General features: G+C 41.1%; 1 protein-coding gene across 1 annotated transcript; it reads left to right on the top strand.

The window, feature by feature from the left end:
• Window positions 1-384: 384 nt before the first annotated feature.
• Window positions 385-11,163, top strand: LOC310649957 (alpha-N-acetylneuraminide alpha-2,8-sialyltransferase-like). Its single transcript, XM_083378789.1, has 5 exons — window positions 385-564; window positions 1,272-1,416; window positions 2,586-2,698; window positions 4,381-4,467; window positions 10,460-11,163. The coding sequence occupies exons 1-5, from the start codon at window positions 410-412 to the stop codon at window positions 10,920-10,922; spliced, it is 963 nt and encodes a 320-aa protein (XP_083234915.1). The 5' UTR covers window positions 385-409; the 3' UTR covers window positions 10,923-11,163.
• Window positions 11,164-20,825: the final 9,662 nt, after the last annotated feature.

Genomic DNA, 20,825 nt, shown 5'->3' on the forward strand with positions numbered 1-20,825 from the left:
GTCATGGCTGTCTTACCACTTATTCTTCATAGAAATTATTTAAAAAATAAAATAAGGAAAATTTTGGGGAAAAGTTAAGGAATATATACACACTTACACAAACAGAGACATAGATAGATAGATAGATAGATAGATAGATAGATAGATAGATAGATAGATAGATATGTATTAGACAGAGAGATTAGATATAGATAAGATTAGATTAGGTATAGGTCTATAGGTAAAGGTATAGATTAGAGATAGAGATAAGATATAGATAAATACACACCTATATACATATATATTTAATTAATAAATATACCTTCACAAGAGTTACAGTATATCAAGTTTTTATGAATCTGTGTTGGAGCTTAATTTCACTCTGCCTGTTTTGGGAAGGGAGGTACCATTAGAAAGTTCCTGGGTGAAAATGTTTTCTTCTCTCCATTTTGATGATAGTGCTGGAGGTCAGGAGCCATTATTTAAGAATGGAAAATTCTCCATAGACGATGTGCTAAGGTGGCAGCTGATGCTTATTCAGGAGTGTCCTTGGAAACCCAATGCTACAGCGGTTATGCAGCATAGGTAATAATGCTACTGGTTTACCCAAATCACAGTTTGAAAAGGTATCATGATGCTGGTTGAGGGACCATCCAAGGTTCTGCAAACCTTGTCAGCCTATGGGAACTCTTCATCTCTCCAGCTGCTGGGGCGGGAATATAAAATCATCTTTCTGACTCCAGTCGTTGCAACAACATGCGGCTGATGTTCTAACTCTTGAAATAACAGAGTTGGAAGGGACTGGTCATCTTCTAGTCCAACCCTGGCTCAAACAGGAGACCCTATGCCATTTCTGACAAGTGATGAAGCACCCACAACTTCTGAAGGCAAGCAGTTCCATTGGTTGATTGTTCTCATTGTCAGAAAATGTCTCCTTATTTCTAGGTTGAATCTCTCCTTAACCAGTTTCCATCCATTGTTCCTTGTCTGGCCTTGGGGTGCTTTGGAAAATAGGTTGACCCCCGTTCTCTGTGACAGCCCCTCAAATATTGGAACACTGCTGTCATGTCACCCCTGGTCCTTCTCATCACTAGACTAGCCATTGTAACCATTCTTCATATGTTTTATAGCCCTCTCCAAGCGGTTTACAGAGTCACATTATTGCCCCCAAGAATCTGGATCCTCATTTGACCGATCTCGGAAGGATGGAATTTAGGATTGCATTGGCTTTTTTAGCTGCTGCTGCACAAGGATCCCTTTCCACGTTAATGCCCACCGCTGCCTTCTTTTAGAGCAGAGCTAAGACACTGCTGCAATGCCTCTCATCTGCTGGTGGTAACCAAGGAAAACACACCGCTGGGATCCACCATCCATTTCGATGGTGTGAAAGAGAAAAATATAACTGCGGATTCCAAGCTGACAAATGTGCTGTTGGAGGTAAGAGGAGATCCATTCTTTGGGTTTTGGTGGGAGAGGAACCCAGGGGGGCAGGATGTGTTAACAGAATACGGGTAGTCCTTGACTCAACAACAGTTCATTTAGCGACCGTTACAGTGGCACTGAAAAAAGGGGATTTATGACTGTTTTTCACACTTACGACCATTGCAATATCCCCCTGGTTGTGTGATCAAAATTCAGACACTTGGCAGCTGACATGACGGTGGCAGTGTCCTGGGATCATGTGATCCCCTTTTGTGATCTTCTGACAATCAGGAAGCCAGATTTATTTAACAACCGCATTACTAACTTAACAACTGCTGTGACTCACTTAACAACTGCGGCACGAAAGGTCGTAAAGTGGGACAAAACTGAACAACTTTCTTGGTTAGCAATGGAAAATTTGGGCTCAATTATGATTGTCCATCAAGGACTACCTGTATATCCAGTGCAGTATTTCATTATTTGCCTAAAATGGGTCAGATCCCAAGTCAAGTCACCTCTGAACAAATGTAATGAAATAAAGTTGATAAGGATGTGCAGAGTACCTCTTGAGCTAACAAGAGCTTGCACAGGAGAAGGGGATACTGAGAGTAGTCAGGTTTACGCAGCAACCACACAGATACACTGAGGTGTGTTAAAAACTTTACTTGTGGAATATTACAATAGCACAGTCCAAGATAAACCAGTCCAGGTCATACACGAGTAAAGAGATGATAGCAAATAACAATAGTCCAAGGAGTATCCAATTCAGAGTCTTCTTACCAGTCTGTAAGTCAAAAACACAGTTCTTCAGGTTTAGCAAACAGTAGTAAACCCACAAACCACAATAATCAGCAAGTAACAGCAAATGTTACAGAGAGAATAACAGAGAGAAAGAAGCTATGTCTCTAGCTCCCTCTTATGGTCGTTGGAAAAACAGCGTTGGCCAATCACCACACATTTAAAGTGATACAATACAGTTTCTATTACAACACCACAATCATATATATATATATTGCCAACCCAACCAGTTAGGCCATAGTCATCTACCTAACAAAATGCTTTAAGTGAATCCTTGCTAAAGGTCCCTGAATTACCTTTGAGTCACCCTGAAGGATAAATTGTTTGCATTCAGGAGTTTATATGTCCATTTTTAATTTTTCCCCCTTCTTTCCTGCCCCAACTAGAGATTTCCATTGGCAGGTGCCCACTATAGCAAATGTGCCCTCATTGGAAATGGTGGTATCCTGCAAGGTAGCAAGTGTGGACAAGAAATTGACCAGGCTGATTTTATCATAAGGTAGCTCTTTCTTTCTTTCAGAGCTCAGTTTAAAGGGTTGGGATCATAAAGAACTCTGAAAACCTTTACCTCCTTGGTTTATCAGAGTAACTACTTTCTCGTTTCCCCATCTTTCTTCTCCTTCTTCCTTTCCTCCTGTTTCCCCTTCTCTTTCTCTCTTCCTAGCCCCTCTTCCACTTCCTTCCTCTTCCTCTTCTTTCATTTTTTTTCTTCTTCCCCTTCTCCTTTTCCTTCCCTGCCCCCTCTCTCTTCCTCCTCCCTCTTTTCCTCTTTCCCTTTCTCCTTTTTTCTTCTTTCTCCTCCTCCTCCCCTCCCCCTCTTCTTTCCCCTTCTCCTTCTTTTTCTTCCTCTCCCTCCCTCCTACCCCTGTCCCTTTCTCTCCTCCTCCCCTTCCTCACATCTTCCTTTCTTTTTCTTCTTCCCCATCCCCTTTTACTTGCCCATCCCCTTTCTTTCCCTCTTTCCCTCTTTTCCTTCTCCTTCCCTTTCTCCTTTTCCTCCTTTCCTTGCCTCCCCTTCTGAAAAGGATGTGCAGAGCTACTCTTAAAAAGACACAAGAGTTTGCACAGAAAAACAAGGTTGTGAGAGTAATGAATTGTGTACAGCAACCACACAGATACACTGAGTTGTGTAAAGAGTTTACTTGTAGGATAAAATAATAGCACAGTCCAAGAAACAGTCCAGGTCATACACAGATACTTAAAGTATAGCCGAGAGTAACAGTCCAAGGATTATCGACTACAGAGTCGTCCTACCAGGCAGTAAGTCAAAACACATTAATCACAGTTCTTCAGGTTCTGCATACAGTAGCAAAGCAAACCACAAACCACGACAAACAGTAATCAATAGCAGAGAGACATGAATTGTAACAGAGAGAGAGAAGCCGTGTCTCTAGCTCCCTCTTATGGCCATTAGGGACATTGCTGACCAATCAGCAGAAAGTATAGCGCAGTGCATTCACTATTAAAGGTATACATTACAGCTTTAACTGCAACCATACAGTCTTGGTTTATATATTGCCAACGTATTCCTAACACCCTCTTCCTTTTCTTTCTCTCCCTCTCCTTCCTCATTTATTCCTTTTTTCTTCCCCATGCCCTTTGATTTGCCCATCCATTTTCTTTTCCTCTTTCCTTTTTTCCTCTTTTCCTTCCCCTTCCCCTTCTTTCTTTCCCCCTCTACCTTCCTCTCCTCCTACCCCTCCCCTTTCCTTCTCCTCTTTTCCCTTCTCCTTCCCCTTCTCCTCCTCCTCCCTTTCCCTGTTGGACACAGGAGCTTTAATTTCTAGTATTTTTGCAATTAAAACCATTGCTTATTTGGGAATCCTATAAGCATAACTCCCCTTAAGTATGACAAAAACAGGGCCTTAAGTAGTGAGGCACATCCAAAGAAAATGGCAAGGAAGAAGCCGTTTCTTCAAGAGATGACAGAAAACTCTTTCGCCATCTGGTTCTGGACTGAAGATGTTTGAAACAGGATCAAGAGTTAGCACAAAGAATTTAGGATGGTGAGACTGGCAACAACAATGCCTGTTTGAAGTTCCTACAAAAATTTCCGTCTCTTCCCCCATTAAGAACAGAACAGAACCTACCCATTTCCCTTCCTTTGCAGTTTTAAATAACAGTAATGCATCGGCTTGAGATTATTCTCTGTGTCTGTTTTCTATTCGCTCCCCCGCCCAGGTTTAATCTGCCTCCCTTGAGTAGAACTGATGATGTGGGAACGAAAACACACCTAGTGACCATCAACCCCAGTATTCTTAGTAATAGGTAAGGCGATTGCGTAAGTACAAACAGTAAACCACTACAATCTGTGAACGAAAAATGTCTTTGTGTAACCACTCTGGTTTCTTCTTGGGTTTCTCGGTTTTCTTTTTCAGTGGTATTGTGCTGGACTGGGCTTTTATGATCACATTTTTTCAGAATTTCCAACATTTCTTCAGTTGTTTTTCCCTTTAGGATTTTCATGCATGGAATTTTTCTTACGGTCTCTTTGAGTTTGTTAAAAACAGCTCTTTTAAAGTTTAAGACGCTGGCTGGCTGATGTTCTATTGGTTGTCTTTGCATTATATTGAATTCCAATATGGTGTGGCCACTCTCTCCCAAAGTTCTAACAACCTCTATCACTTTTTCTGTATTAGTAAGAATTAGGTCCAGTATAGCTTCCTCTCTAGTTCCCTCCTCTACCTTTTGGATGACAAAGTTGTTGGCTAGGTTGGCTAGGAATCTCTTTGATCTCCTACTTGCTGTAGAGTTTATCTCTCAGTTGATATCAGGGTAGTTAAAATCTCACATTACAATTGTGATATATTTCCTATGTACGTTGGTTAGTTGTTTAGCAAAAAATTCATTTATTTCTTTGCTTGGTTGGGTGGCCTGTAGTATTTGTCTACAGCAATGTCATTCGTTTTTCCTTTTATATTGACCCACATGGATTCTAGGAAGTTTTCATCCTGGGTTTTGTGGATGCGGTGGCTCAGTGGGTTAGGCCGCTGAGCTTGTCGATCAGAAGGTTGGCAGTTTGGCGGGTCGAATCCCGAGTGCCGCGTAACAGAGTGAGTACCTGTTACTCGTCCCAGCTTCTGCCAACCTAGCAGTTCGAAAGCATGTAAAATTGCAAGTAGAAAAATAGGGACCACTCCGGTGGGAAGGTAACAGCGTTCCGTACGCCTTTGGTGTCTAGTCATGCCGGCCACATGACCACGGAGATGTCCTCGGACAAGCGTTGGCTCTTCGGCTTTGAAACGGAGATGAGCACCGGCCCCTAGAGTCGGAAACGACTAGCACGCTTGTGTGGGGGAACCTTTACCTTTACCTTATAGAGATGTAGTGATCTTTTATATATAATGCAATTCCACCTCCTTTTTTTTGTTAGGTCTGTTTCTTTTGAATAGTTTGTATCCTTCCATCAGTACATCCCAGTCATGGGTTTCATCCCACCATTGTATATCGTATTTACCTTCATATACTAGTACTTCAAGTTCACCTGTTTGTTCCCTAAACTTTGAGCATTCATGTATAGGCATTTGAGTCCTTTATAGGTCTTGGGTACTTTTCCATCACTCTCTACTTCATTGTTTTTCCTTGGTTTCTTCTTTCTCTTTACTCCCTACTTCCTTATATGATTGGTTATCTAATGATTGGAATTAGGTTCTAAATATCTTGAAGACCCTCCCCCCTTCAATTTTAGTTTAAAGCTCTTCGGATAAGATGAACCAGTCATTTTCCGAATATCTTGTTTCCAGTTCTTGTGAGGTTCACTCCATCCCTTGCCAGTAGCCCTTTGTTAAGGAATTGTTGTGCAGAGGTCTCCTTGTGCTACCAAAGAGTTGCACAGACAAGGAAGGGTACTGAGAGCAGTAAGAGTCACACAGTAACCACAAGAGTACACTGAGTTGTGAAAGCAAAAAGTATTTTACTTTGAGGTGGTGTAAGAACAAAAATGCACGGTCAAAAATAAACAGTCCAGGTCATACACAATAGTAACAGTCCAAGAAGTAATCCAAAATACAAAGTCGTCTTACCGGTCCAGAGGTCAATACACAGTTCAGGTTTACAACAGTAGTAAACCAACAGTACAGCAAAACAGAGCAAAAACAGTAATAGTAGAGAGCAGTGAATTCAGAGAGAGAAGCTACGTTCCTAGCTTCCTCTTATGGCCATAAGAACACTTACACACCCATTGGCCAATTAACATCTTAAAGACATAACATCATGGTTAATATATTTTCAACCCAACATTGTAGACTATCACCATATGCCTAACATTCTCCCCTTTGGGTAGAATAATATATAACCCTTTACAATCTTATGCACATTCTTTCACAATTAGCATTGTGTTTCACAGCACTTTGTACCTTCGTAAAATGGTCTGCAATATCATCCGTGAATAATAGAAGCAAAGATAACACTCCATTGTGTTCTCTTCTAAACAAACAAGGATCAGCATTACTGGCTACAAAACCTATTGCACTCAACTTATTGCCTATACATTTATTCCACTCATAGCCTGATTGTTTCAATCCATAGAGGCTTTTCCTTAATTTCCAACAATCATGGTCTCTATCATTGGTCACTCCTGGTGGTATTCTTAAATAAATAGTATGTTGCAATGGAGCATGTAAATTTGCAGTTTCCACATCTACATGGTTAACCATATATTGGTTTTTAGCCGCCCACACTAAAGCTGCTCTTAAAGTAGTTGCCCTCAGACTGGGTGCAAACACCTCGTCATAATCTTCTTGCTCACCAGGTGGCAGTTTTGCTTTCTCATAGACCTTAAGATCCTGTAAAGACTTCAACTCCCTGTTCATTGCAGCTTTCCATGATGCCTGCTCTTTTTCAGGATACATCCTGATCTCATCATAGTTAGAAGGTTCTAAATTAACTTGACATATTACACTGGCTTGATAGCGATCAGGTGGACATCTGATTCGCGTTGAACGCCAAGGAATTACAGGGCTTTGAATTTCTGACTCCTCTCCTTCCTCTGATTCATCTTTTATCTCCCCTATCGCATCTTCATCTTTTGCAGATGCAGAAGATGTTTTATCATTACTAACTATGTCATCAGAGAGGTCCTCAAATACAAGACGATCAGTATTAACAGTTTCTTGTTCTAACTTATCCCAACCAACGTGCTCAAGGAATTTGGCACTTGCACTATTATATACATTGGTTGTGCCTTGTTCCCAGAAATGATAGGATCTATGATTAGATTCATAACCTACGAAGTATAATTGCCTAGCCCTATGTTGGCCTTTACTCCTGAGTTGTGCAGGAATGTGGACTCATGCTGGGGTGCCAAACGTGTGCAGGTAATCAAGGGTTGGTTTTCTACCATGCCATATTGTGTATGGTATTTTACCGGTTGAAGTATTAACCACTATATTCAGAATATGGTTTGCACATATTGCTGCTTCCCCCCACAGTCTATCTGTTAAGCCAGAATCTTTTAACATAGTTCTGATCATGGCTTGTAACGTTTGCCCACGTCTCTCAACAAATGCATTATGTTGAGGCCTATAAGGGGCTGAACGTTTATGCTCAATTCCAGCTGATTCTAGCATATCAACAAAGCGTTTGTTTGTAAATTCAGTGCCATTATCAGTTATTATGCACTGAACCATTCTCTTTGTTTTCCTCTCGACAAACTTCAGCCAGTTTGACTTAAGCAGATAACAAAATCCATAATGAGAGTAATGGTCAAGGATACTTAAAATATAACATGATCCTCCTAAACTAGGCTTCATGGGTCCAATTAAATCTGCAAACTCAACTTCCAAAGGTACAGTTGTTTTGAAACCGTTTAACCTGTTTGCAGGAGTTGCCTTACTCTTTTCCTGATTACAGGCATTGCAATTCAGGTACTTACTACATGGCTTCAGTTTAATTCCTTGTACTAACTCAACTGTTTTACGTAGTGAGTTAAAGTTTACATGCCCTAACCGCCTATGCAGTAAATGTATACATTCGTCATGTGGCTTCTTGTTCTCACATATTGAGTTAGCTTTAACTGTACTAAGTTGGTTACTTGTGAGAACAAATAAACCATTTTTCAAATTAGCAGTTACACAGGTTCCATTCCTCTCAATAGTGCATTGCTCCCCTCTGAATGTTACCACAAACCCAACTTTAACCAATTCCCTTACAGATAACAGGTTGAATCTTAGTTTAGGTATAAATAACATAGGTAACTGTTCATCAATGCATGGAAAATAGGAATTACCTTCACCAGAGGCCTTCATCCTCCAACCCTTGGCTAGTGAAACATGTTGGTTGCTGTTTTTCATATTAATAAACCTCTCTTTCACTTTAGTAATGCATTGTGAAGCCCCACTATCAACAACCCATAATTCATTATTTCTGGATGTTGGTTCACCAGAAACAGCCAAACCAATGCTCTTCTTAGCCTTCCCACTGCTATTTACATTCTGTTTTTTACCCTTTCTACAGAATTTGGCTATATGCCCTCTAGCCCGACAAGAAAAACATTTCTTGACATTGTAAGCAGTGGTGAATTGCTGCTCCTCTTGTGGTTGTGTCTCTCTTAGCTGGTCTCTGTCACACCTCCTTCTGGACTCTTCAAGCAGTCTCCCAGTAATGTTAGTCAATGTCAGTTCCTCTCTGGTCAGGACTTCCAAAGAAGAAACATACCCATCATAACTCTCATCCAAAGATGACAGAATAATGTAGACCTGATGCAACTCTGAAAAAAATCAGCTCCTTTTCATGAAGCTCTTGAAAAGTTGCCTTCATGTAGTTTAAATGGGTCAGCGTATCTCGATTCTTCTGCAGACGAGCCCTAAACAGCTTACGTGTAAGGTGTATATGTGAACCCACACTGTCTTGAACATAAAGTCTTCGTAAAATGTCCCAACACCTAGCAGCAGACTCCTCACCACGAATATGGACAAGCTGCTGGTCATTCAGTGTTAGCCCAATAATGCAAAGAGCTTTCTCATTGCTACGTTTAAAGTCGTGTATCTTCTTTGCATCCTCTTCGTCATCTGGATCCCAAGCAGTAGTATCAGGTGGGTTATTTACTACAGTCCATAGTCCTTCCTTGCGCAGAAGCAAGCAGCATTTTGTGGACCAGGAAACATAGTTTGTACCATCCAACCGGGTTATCCAGGAGATGCCAGTTGACTGTTCCTGTGCCATTTTACACCAGATAGCTAACACAAACTCAGCTCTGTTACTGTGTGTACTTATTCTCAGTACAGGCCTGGGTCCATAACCAGTGTTAAGGAATTGTTGTGCAGAGGTCTCCTTGTGCTACCAAAGAGTTGCACAGACAAGGAAGGGTACTGAGAGCAGTAAGAGTCGCACAGTAACCACAAGAGTACACGGAGTTGTGAAAGCAAAAAGTATTTTACTTTGAGGTGGTGTAAGAACAAAAATGCACGGTCAAAAATAAACAGTCCAGGTCATACACAATAGTAACAGTCCAAGGAGTAATCCAAAATACAAAGTCTTCTTACCGGTCCAGAGGTCAATACACAGTTCAGGTTTACAACAGTAGTAAACCAACAGTACAGCAAAACAGAGCAAAAACAGTAATAGTAAATTCAGAGAGAGAGAAGCTACGTTCCTAGCTTCCTCTTATGGCCATGAGAACACTTACACACCCATTGGCCAATTAACATCTTAAAGACATAACATCATGGTTAATATATTTTCAACCCAACATTGTAGGCTATCACCATATGCCTAAAACCCTTCATGTAGTTAATGCAGACTTTGATCAAGGAAACTGAAGTTCTTTTGACAACACCAATTTTTAAGCCAGTGGTTCATTTCTAAAATCCTTTGCTCCCTCATTGGATGTTGGTGTTTTGTTGGAATTCTAGATGAAAACACTACTTGTGCTCCCACTTCTTTAACTTTCTTCCCTACCTGTTTGTAATCTTTTGCTATTGTTTTCATATTTTCTCTTGTGCCATTGGTCCCCACGTGTAGGAGAAGAAAAGGGTAATAATCCATGGGGTTGATTATTTGAATCAGGTTCTCAGTGACATCTTTGATTTTTGCTCCGGGGACACAACACACTTGCCTAGTTTGACTAAAATCAGACCTTTGCTAACTTCTTCTCTGTAGAGTCCCTCCCTCCAAGTGATCATTTCGCTCCCAGCTCCCCTTCATAGTGTTTTGCTAAAAAAAAAAATTCAACATGGACTCCTACATCTGCAAATCTATTTTGGTTCACGTGTTTCGGATTGTTGAGTGTGTGGTTTTCCTCTCTCCTGTTTTTCTTTTGAAGATTCAAAGACTTGCTGGGTCCTACACTGGGTTTTAAAGATGCTCTTCAGGCCTACCCAAATGCCCTTTTCCTCATTCCTGCATTATCGTTTGACGATCATGTTGAACTTGGCTACCGCGCTTTACACATCATAAAGGATATTGGCCTGCCCCACCATGGTTTCTTCCTCAACCCACATTACCTGCGTGCCCTCGATACGTATTGGAAGCAGAAAGGGATCACAGAATTACGTCTGTCCACTGGCTTCATGTTCACCAGCTTTGCTCTGGAATTCTGTGACCACATCACTCTCTATGGCTTCTGGCCCTTTTTATATGACCTAACTGGGAAGGCAATCAATCATCACTACTTTGACAATGTGTTGCCACATCCTTTCATTCACAGCATGTCCGAAGAGTTCTCCCGTTATATCGATATGTATGCCCAGGGTGTCTTGCGCATACAGCTTGGCAAATGCCAGTGAAATTTGGATAGGCAAGACAGTCCCTAACCCAGGCATAAGCAAGAACCATCGGTGTGTGGTGCCCATGAATGTGTCAGTGTGGAATCTATGCCGGTGAGGAAAACAACCCTCCAGTAGGATCCTTCCAAAAACAGGACTTTGCACACAGCATTCTCTTTTGGCATAACAACAGCTCTTTGTATCTCTATCCATCTAATGGGCAGAAACAGCAACCTTCACACAACCTGGACATTTAAGGAACAAAATAAGAGAACGTGCAATTGCTGTGTTTGTAAAAATAAAAAAGAAGCTGTTTTGTAAGTAACTGGCCAAAGTGGAGTCTTTTTCTGAAGTTCTTAGTTGGGAAACCAAGAGCGTTTACAGAAAAAAATGTCAGTTATAGGAACGTGGGTGGTTGTTGATTGTTAAAACTCGATAATTTGTTGGAGTATCCTTGAGTCCCCAGCGTGGCTGCTCTCAAAGAGTATCCGGAAGCTGGTCCAAAAGGCAGCAGTCCATTTTGAATACACAGTGGGGAAAAAAGAGTCTTGAGCTTTAACCAGATTGATACTATATGATATAAAGCTATTACAGAGTCTAGTTGTTCTGCTTTGTATACTGCAAACTCTCCTCTCAGAAGGTAACAAAGAAAACCGGTCATGGAGAGGATGTGTAGCATCCCAGACAATACTGCAGGCCAGTTACTAGAGTTCAAGTTTTGGTTAGATAAGTTAGATAAGGATCAATGGCACTCAAAGGGGCTGGACATAGTTCAGTTGTGTGAGGATTCTAGGTTGATTCCCCTTTTAACTCCAGCTCCAGGTTCTGCCAGTCCTACAGTCAACTGGCTTTCACAAAGTTCTTCCATTCATCCATCCATTCATCCATCCATTTATCATACAACATTTATCCATCTGCCCATCATGCATCCATCCGTCCATCCATCCATCCGTACTTTGTGGCACTTCTATTGGATTAATCTTAAGCAGTTTACACAGTAATAACAAAACACACTGCAAGTTATAAAACACCAGTTTGTCATAAATAATTAAACCATCAGTCAGCTGTAAATTCATAAAACAACGATCAATAATGCCTTACGGATCTGTAGAGAATAAGGAAGATGACTTTGACGGGCCAGATCTGATACCACATCTTATGTCCCAAACAAGCGGAAAGCATGTGTAAGACACTTCCCTAATTCGCATGGGTAGAAGAAGGGGGAGCAGCATGGAACAGTCAAACTTGCAAGATTCTGCTACATGGATCTCTTGGGGTATATTAGATTAGGTTAGAAGGTTATAGCATTAGTCTGGCGAGATCTTGTCTATTAGGTGTAAGCAAATAAAGAATTGGACTCAATTGGAATTCACTGTGTCGTCTCTGGTCTATTGCCATAGGAACTCAGCAGGGAGAATTAAGATAGCATCCTTCTGTCCAGGTAACGACTGTGCTTATTATTTACTGGTATCACATTTCATATTTAAATTGTCTCAGGTATTTGGTGTAGACCAGTGTTTCCCAAGTTACAAATATTGGGAATTTCAACTCCCAGAATTCTCAGTAATGGCATGTAAAAGCTAGGGAATTCTGAGTATTGAAGGCCACAAATCAGGTAGTTGGGAAAACTGGCCTGGAACCAAAATGGGTTGTTTGGTTTACATGATTATGGGGCAATCAGGACATGGCTTCTAAGTTGCAGCTGCCCCATTTTGGTGGTCTCAGATGTTCCCACACAGAACTATATTGCAACACACACACACACACACACACACACACACATATATATGGGACGCGGTGGCTCAGTGGGTTAGGCCGCTGAGCTTGTCGATCAGAAGATTGGCAGTTTGGCGGGTCGAATCCCGAGTGCCGCGTAACAGAGTGAGCGCCTGTTACTCGTCCCAGCTTCTGCCAACCTAGCAGTTCGAAAGCACGTAAAAATGCAAGTAGAAAAATAGAGACCACTACGGTGGGAAGGGAACAGCGTTCCGTGCGCCTTTGGCGTCTAGTCATGCCAGCCACATGACCACGGAGACGTCCTCGGACAAGCGCTGGCTCTTCGGCTTTGAAACAGAGATGAGCACCGGCCCCTAGAGTTGGAAACAACTAGCACGCATGTGCGGGGGAACCTTTACCTATATATATATATATGTGTGTGTGTGTGTGTGTGTGTTAAGTATTGTCAAGTCTTTTGAATACACCTTGCTAATTAAATCTTTCCTGTTTTGGCCTAACCCAAGGCTATCCACAGGATATAGTCACAACTTATGACAGCTCATTATTTGTGTAAATAACTATTATTAGCAATTATTATTAGTAGTAGTAATTATTAGCTATTTGAATAATTTACATATATATGTATGTACATATGTATATATGTGAAGGTGGTCCTTGACTTATGACCACAATTGAGCCCAAAACGTCTTTGCTAAGTGAGCTTTGTCCCACTTTATGCCCTTTATTGCCACAGTTGTTAAATGAATCACTGTAGGTGTTAAATTGGTGACACAGTTGTTAAGTGAATCTGGTTTCCTCCATTGACATTGCTTTTCAGAAGGTCGCAAAAGGGGATCACATGAGCCCAGGCCACAACAACTGTGAAAATATGAGCCGGTTGCCAAGCACCCAAATTTTGATCACATGACCAAGGGGATGTTGCAATGGTCATAAGTCACTTTTTCCAGTGCCATTGTAACGTCAAACAGTCACTAAATGAACTGTTGGAAGTTGAGGACTACCTGTCTTCTGTTCAAAGCAGAGAAAATGCTCTTAAACCAGATCTCAGCTAGAACATATTTTGTGTCTCTCACCGCATGGCTGCCATGATAGGTATTGACATCCCACAAAATGGCTTTTTATCAGGAGACAATTTTTCTTCAATTCTTCTCTGACATTGCCTTCCAGCATGGGCTCTTCACCATCCCATTTTTTTTTCCTGAGTAGATCAATACTTCCAAACAAAGTTGACGCTATCCATTATTTTTAACTTTTCGAAAAAGTTTCTCCAATCTCAATGGGCAAAGGGGCACCCTGGGAAATCAAGATGATGCTAGACTACACTCTTCTTTGCAACGAACTAATTTCACCTTTGCCAGCTTTCCCTGAGGTCCTGGGGGCTAATTGGTATTATCAAGCCAATTACACAATTCACACCCATATTTTTGAGCCTGACTGGAGTGCAGAAGTTAAATCTCAAGATGGCAAAGTTACTTTGGAATTACAACACCACCCTAGTGTATTTGCTTTGGCGACTCCATGATGCTTGTTCTGTTAATAATATGCTTCTGCAAAGAAACAGACTCTAGCAAACTCTCCAGGGCTTGGCTAGCTCTAAAGTTTATCCAACTTAGAGCAAAAAGAAACTTGAAGTGGTTTTTTTCACTCACTTTTACTGAGAGGCAGGCCACACTTGCCATTTCTATGTATCTTTCTACTAGTAGTTTCTTCCCATTCTGCCCTCCCCATTAAAAAGGGAAAAAAAAATAGCCGTGGCATTTTTATATCCAAATTGGGGCTTTGCAAATAGATACGTAGCAGCAGCTTGCTCTATTTTTCTTTTTTGAAAGACAAAATAATAAGCACACAAATCCACAATTTCAACCACACAGCATGGGAAAGAAACCTCTTCAGGGTTAATTCTATTAAGCCACCCCAGAGTTGCCTTGCAGCAAGTTGGGTGGCAAACAAATTTAATAAATAATAAAATAAATACATTCACAGGGGTAATTTGAGGGCAAAATTGCTCATTGCCCACTTGAACGCCACAGCAAATAAACGCTTCTTTCCAGAGTTGTTATTCAGAAGTGGAGGTTTTAGAAAAATAATTGTTTTGCAGTTGTGGAAAAAGTACTAGAAGCCCCCCGAAACCCTGCCTTTTTCTCCTTGCCCCCCACTACAGGAAGACATTGTTTTCCAAACCAAGCCATGTTAGTACTTGCTTCAGATCTATAATTGTCACGTTCTCCTATCTTTGCTCAGTTCAATCACACACAGAACTGGGGTTCCACACTGATGGGGAGAAAGCTTACATTTTGTAATGGAACTTGAATGTGAGAGTTGTTTTTTTTTTGTACTGAACTGTAAACAATATTTGTCAGACTTAAGTTGTGTGGACTTGAACTCCGAACATATGAGATAGGATCGCCACCTATCTGAAATGGTACAGGGTCTCCTGATTGAGCCGGGGGTTGGACTAGAAGACCTCCAAGGTCTCTTCCAACTCTATTCTGATTGATGTATGCTGGCTGGGGAATTCTGGAGTTGACGTCCACACTTCTTAAAGTTGCTCGGGTGAGAAACGCTGCTCTGTGGTCTGAGTGGGAAATCAAAAACGCTTCCGAATGGTTGCTTAAAGGAATCAAGAGGCTAAAATACAGGACCATATATTGGAGGTAGTTACCCTTTTGACAGCTCTATGTAACGATATATCATTTTAATGTATGCTGATTAATGTACATTTAAAGTGACAATAAAGTTATTATTCTATTCTAATTTCTTGTCTAATCACACTTGGTCAATAATTCTATTCTATTCTATTCTATTCTATTCTATTCTATTCTATTCTATTCTATTCTATTCTATTCTATTCTATTCTATTCTATTCTATTCTATTCTATTCTACTGTAAAGGTAAAGGTAAAGGTAAAGGTTCCCCCGCACATGCGTGCTAGTCGTTTCCAACTCTAGGGGCCGGTGCATATCTCCGTTTCAAAGCCGAAGAGCCAGAGCTTGTCCGAGGAGAGTCTCTGTGGTCATGTGGCCGGCATGACTAGACGCCAAAGGCACACGGAACGCTGTTACCTTCCCACCGTAGCGGTCCCTATTTTTCTACTTGCATTTTTATGTGCTTTCAAACTGCTAGGTTGGCAGAAGCTGGGATGAGTAACGGACGCTCACTCTGCTACGAGGCACTCGGGATTCAACCTGCCAAACTGCCGACCTTCTGATCGACAAGCTCAGCATTCTATTCTATTCTATTCTATTCTATTCTGTTCTGTTCTGTTCTGTTCTGTTCTGTTCTGTTCTGTTCTGTTCTGTTCTATTCTATTCTATTCTATTCTATTCTATTCTATTCTATTCTATTCTATTCTATTCTATTCTATTCTATTCTACTGTAAAGGTTCCCCCGCACATGCATGCTAGTCGTTTCCAACTCTAGGGGCCGGTGCTCATCTCTGTTTCAAAGCCGAAGAGCCAGCGCTTGTCCGAGGAGAGTCTCCGTGGTCATGTGGCCGGCATGACTAGACGCCAAAGGCACACGGAACGCTGTTACCTTCCCACCGTAGCGGTCCCTATTTTTCTACTTGCATTTTTATGTGCTTTCAAACTGCTAGGTTGGCAGAAGCTGGGATGAGTAACGGACGCTCACTCTGCTACGAGGCACTCGGGATTCAACCTGCCAAACTGCCAACCTTCTGATCGACAAGCTCAGCATCCAATCCTATTCTATTCTATTCTATTCTATTCTATTCTATTCTATTCTATTCTATTCTATTCTATTATTCTATTCTATTCTATTCTATTCTATTCTATTCTATTCTATTCTATTCTATTCTATTCTATTCTATTCTATTCTATTCTATTCTACAGGACCATCTGGTCATTTTTTTCTATATTGTTCTCCCACCACTCTGTGTGTGTATGTGTGTTTCAATGCTCAATTACTTTAATTCCATCAAATAGCCTGTAACCTGAGGATTTCTTTTTCACCCTTCTTCAAGCTATGAATCCCTTTCGCGTACCCCAGCCAAAGTCTTTGAAACTTTCCTTTTCAAGCCTATGAGTTCAGATGCCCAAGATATTTCTTTTTTTTGCACCTTAAAAAAGTAAAACAATTCTTTTTTGCCAAAGCATTAAATCCCCTTTCCCCAAATTCCGCTTTTCGTGATCTCACTGGGTGGAGCAAGTAGCCCCACTTTGGACAGCACCTTCCCACAGTACAGGCAGTCCTTGACTTATGACCATGACTGAGCCCTAAACCTCTGCTGCTAAGTGAGACAGTTGTTAAGTGAATTTTGCCCCATTTTATGACACGGGCTTTCTTGCCACAGTTGTTAAGTGAATCACTGCAGTTCTTAAGTTAACCATTCAACATGGTTGTTCAAGTGAATGTGGTTTCCCCATTGACTTTGCTCTTTAGAAGATCACAAAAGTTGATCACATGACCCCAGGACGATGCAGCCATCGTAAACATGGGTCAGTTGCCAAGCGTCTAGATTTTGATCATGTGACCATGGAGACGCCGCAACGGTCGTAAAAAAAATGGTCATCGATCACTTTTTTCAGTGCTGTTGTAACTTTGAACTGATGTAAGTCGAGGACTAATGGGGAGGGGAGGAATGGACTGGTTGGTCGGATCATTTGGGAGGAATTCTGGCCTATGTATATGTCTCTCCCTAATTCTCCTTGCCTTTCACTCTGTTTTTTGCTACTTAAATATTTTCACGTTTACCTCTACTGACAGAGCAAGCCGGTACTATAACGCACGGGTGTCAAACTCGCCGCATCAAGTGACGTGTCGCGACCTATCACAACTTTTTTTGCATTGCTGGAGCTAGGGTGGGTGTGTCCTCTGCGTGATGCAACCAGCCCACGGGCCAGCAGTTTGACACCCCTGCTACACAGTACAAAATTAAAAAGTAGCACTGATGATGTTGCCTAGTTTGGTAATGAAACGTCTGCAAGAAAAGCACCAAGCTCACAGAGCAGCAAGAACCCCAAGGATTCAACCCTGAGCTACAAATACTCTCTTTTAGTCTTTAATGAACAAATATCAAGATACAAAGATATTTTTGGCTACCTGTACGTATTGCTGCGTCTGCTTTTTTCTAATTAGGTTTAGTGATCGTTTGAAACTACAGTGCACTGAAAAAAGTGACCTAGGACTATTTTTCACCCTTACGGCTGTTGCAGCATCCCCATGGTCATGTGATCAAAATTCAGACCCTTGGCAACTGGCATGTATTTAGGACCGTTGCGCTGTCCCAGGACCATGTGATCGTCGTTTGCAACCTTCCCAACCAGCTTCTGACAAACAAAATCAATGGGGGAAGCCACACTCACTTAACAACCGAAAGATTCACTTAACAACTGCAATGATTCACTTAACAACTGTGGCAAGAAAGGTCGTAAAATGGAGCAAAACCCACTTAACAACTGTCTTGCTTAGCTACAGGAAACTTTGGGGTCTGTTGTGATTGTAAGTCCAGGACTACCTGTATAGGAAGTGACTGGAAGAACAATGGTGTAAATTAGACTGAAAATGACCTCACAACTAGAATTAAAACATCTCCCAGTATTTTGTCTCTTTCCCTTTTCTTAAGAATGGCTGGGGTGATGGTCACTACATTATTACACTGCTAATCCAAATTAAAATATATCTGAAAGGTGGCTGGGAAGGGGAAATCACAAATTCCCTAGATAATTTGTTTATAGTTAGTTCCACCACCAAATTACTCATTGTTTGGAAGTTTTTCATGATGTTCATCCAGAATCATGCTTCTCTGAAACTGTCCCAGTTAAGTTTCTAAATCTTTTTTTCAAAAAAAGGAACAAGATGCAAGGGTCATATTATTCCAAGAGGGAGGGAATCACACGAAGTTAAATCAGACCAAGCAGAATTATTCCTACCTGAGGTTTGGAAACCAAATTCCACTTTTTAGAAGTGAAGACATATGGTTGACTCATATTCCACTTGTGATCCATAATGATCCCAAAATCCTTTTCACACGTTACATTTAATTCCTGTTTCCCATATACAGACAGTCCTCGTCTTATGACTGCAACTGAGATCCAAATTTTTGTTGCTAAGCGAGACGGTAAGTAAATTTTGCCCCATTTATGACCTTTTTTGCCACAATTGTTAAGTGAGTCACTTATTTATTTATTTATTTATTAATTTAATTTATATACCGCCCTTCTCCCTAGGGACTCAGGGCGGTGAACAGGGCAATACATAAAAAACTAGATACAAAAATTAAGATTATTAAAACATAATTAAACAATGCCCATAAAATTAATACAAATTTAAGATTAAAATTCATTAATTAAAAATGAAAACTTAAGTTGCTAAGTGAATTGTGTGGTTGTTAAGTGAATCTGGATTCCCACATTGCCTTTGCTTGTTAGAAGACAGCTGAGAAGGTATAAATGCTGATCACATTATGCTGGGACAGTGCAACTGTTATAAATACATGCCAGTTGTCAAGAATCAAATTTTGATCATGTGACCGTGGAGATGTTGCAACAGTCTTAAGTGTGAAAACTTGTCATAAGTCAATTTTTCCAGTGCTGTCATAACTTAAAATGGTCACTAAACAAATGGTTGCAAATTGAGGACTGCCTGTAATAATAATAATTTAGTTGTAATCCAATAACCAGGTTGACAGATTGAACTATAGTTTTGTTTCACTGTGATTTATTGACTAAATAACAAATGGCTGTATTTGCATGCCATGTTAAGTCATAAACCACACTAAGCCATAAACCTTGCTAGTTATACAGGCTGAGAAATCTACAAGACAACACTATTATGGATTGTCACAAAATAATGATGTCACAAAATAATGATGAAGTTGGGATATTTTTCAGAATAAAGGCCCAAACTAGAGAAAAAGAATAATAGGGATGCGAAACTAGGGTACCTTTCCTAGTTTACAGGAATCCAGATGCTCACTAGATGGCAACAATTAGTTTATATCTTCTCTTTGACGACATCTAGAGGTGATTTCATAGACCAGATATGGTTGCCCTAGCCTAGCTAAAGCTAGACTAAGTTGAGAGGTTTTGGTCTTTAGCTTAGCTAGCTATTTATTCACATCTCAAATGCTGTCCTAGAAAGGAAGCGAAGCTGGAGAAGATGAATGCAGAAGACAAGCTAACTTCATTGCTCACAGACTATTTTTTTGAACTCAGTTTATAGAGTTCTATGGGATTTCTGCTGTTCTGTTCAGCTGTAGAAGGAACAGGAAAAAGCAAGTGCCATCCTTAGTAAGTAAAGCAAGATAAACTTCAGGGGCTGAATGGCCACTTTTAAATTTCTGTTGCTAAGCAAGGCAGTTAAGTGAGCTTTGCCCCATTTTACGACCTTTCTTGCCACAGTTGTGAAGCAAATAACTGCAGTTGTTAAGTAACACGCTTTTTAAGCGAATCTGGTTTCCCTTCTTGTCAGAAGGTCGCAAAAAGTGATCACATGACCCTGGAACACTGTAACCGTCATAAACATGAGTCGATTGCCAAGCATCTGAATTTTGATCACATGACCGTGAGATGCTGAAATGGTCTTATGAAAAATGGCTATCAATAACTTTTTCCTGTCCCATTGTAACTTTGAATGGTCACTATTTATTTATTTATTTGATTTAGATACCGCCCTACTCCTAGAGGACTCAGGGCGGCGTACAGGGCAATAAAATAAGAATACATTAGATAAATAATTTTAAAACCCAAATCCATCAGGCCAGGCCGGCTTGTTCGAATAGATAAGTTTTTAGATCACGCCGGAAGGAGCGAAGGTCGGGGGGCCATCCGGAGTTCAGCTGGTAAGCGGTTCCAAAGGATTGGAGCACCCACCGAGAATGCTCTCCCCCTGGGGGTCACCAGCCGACATTCTCTGACCGGTGGTACCCTGAGGAGGCCCTCTCTGTGGGAACGTATAGGACGGAGGGACGATGACGCCGGCAGTAGGTGCTCCCGTAGGTAATCCGGACCCATGCCATGTAGGGCTTTGTATGTCATTACCAGCACCTTGAATTTCACCCGGAAGGCAACTGGAAGCCAGTGCAGCTCACGGAGCAGAGGTGTAATATGGGAGTATCGGGAGACCCCCCAAAAGAACTCGTGCAGCTGAACTCTGTACCAGCTGAAGCTTCTGAGTGGTTCTCAAGGGCAGCCCCATGTAAAGAGCGAACTATTGTAAGTCAAGGAC

The sequence above is a fragment of the Vipera ursinii genome (genome assembly GCF_947247035.1).
Source record: "Vipera ursinii genome assembly, chromosome: Z".
NCBI lineage: Eukaryota > Metazoa > Chordata > Lepidosauria > Squamata > Viperidae > Vipera > Vipera ursinii.

Bases quoted from the DNA above. Each gene is read 5' to 3' on its own strand.
- LOC310649957 (XM_083378789.1), top strand. From the start codon at position 410: ATGTTTTCTTCTCTCCATTTTGATGATAGTGCTGGAGGTCAGGAGCCA. The intron at 565-1,271 runs GTAATAATGCTA...GCCTTCTTTTAG, and splicing joins ACAGCGGTTATGCAGCATAG to AGCAGAGCTAAGACACTGCT. The intron at 4,468-10,459 runs GTAAGGCGATTG...TTTCTTTTGAAG, and splicing joins CCCAGTATTCTTAGTAATAG to ATTCAAAGACTTGCTGGGTC.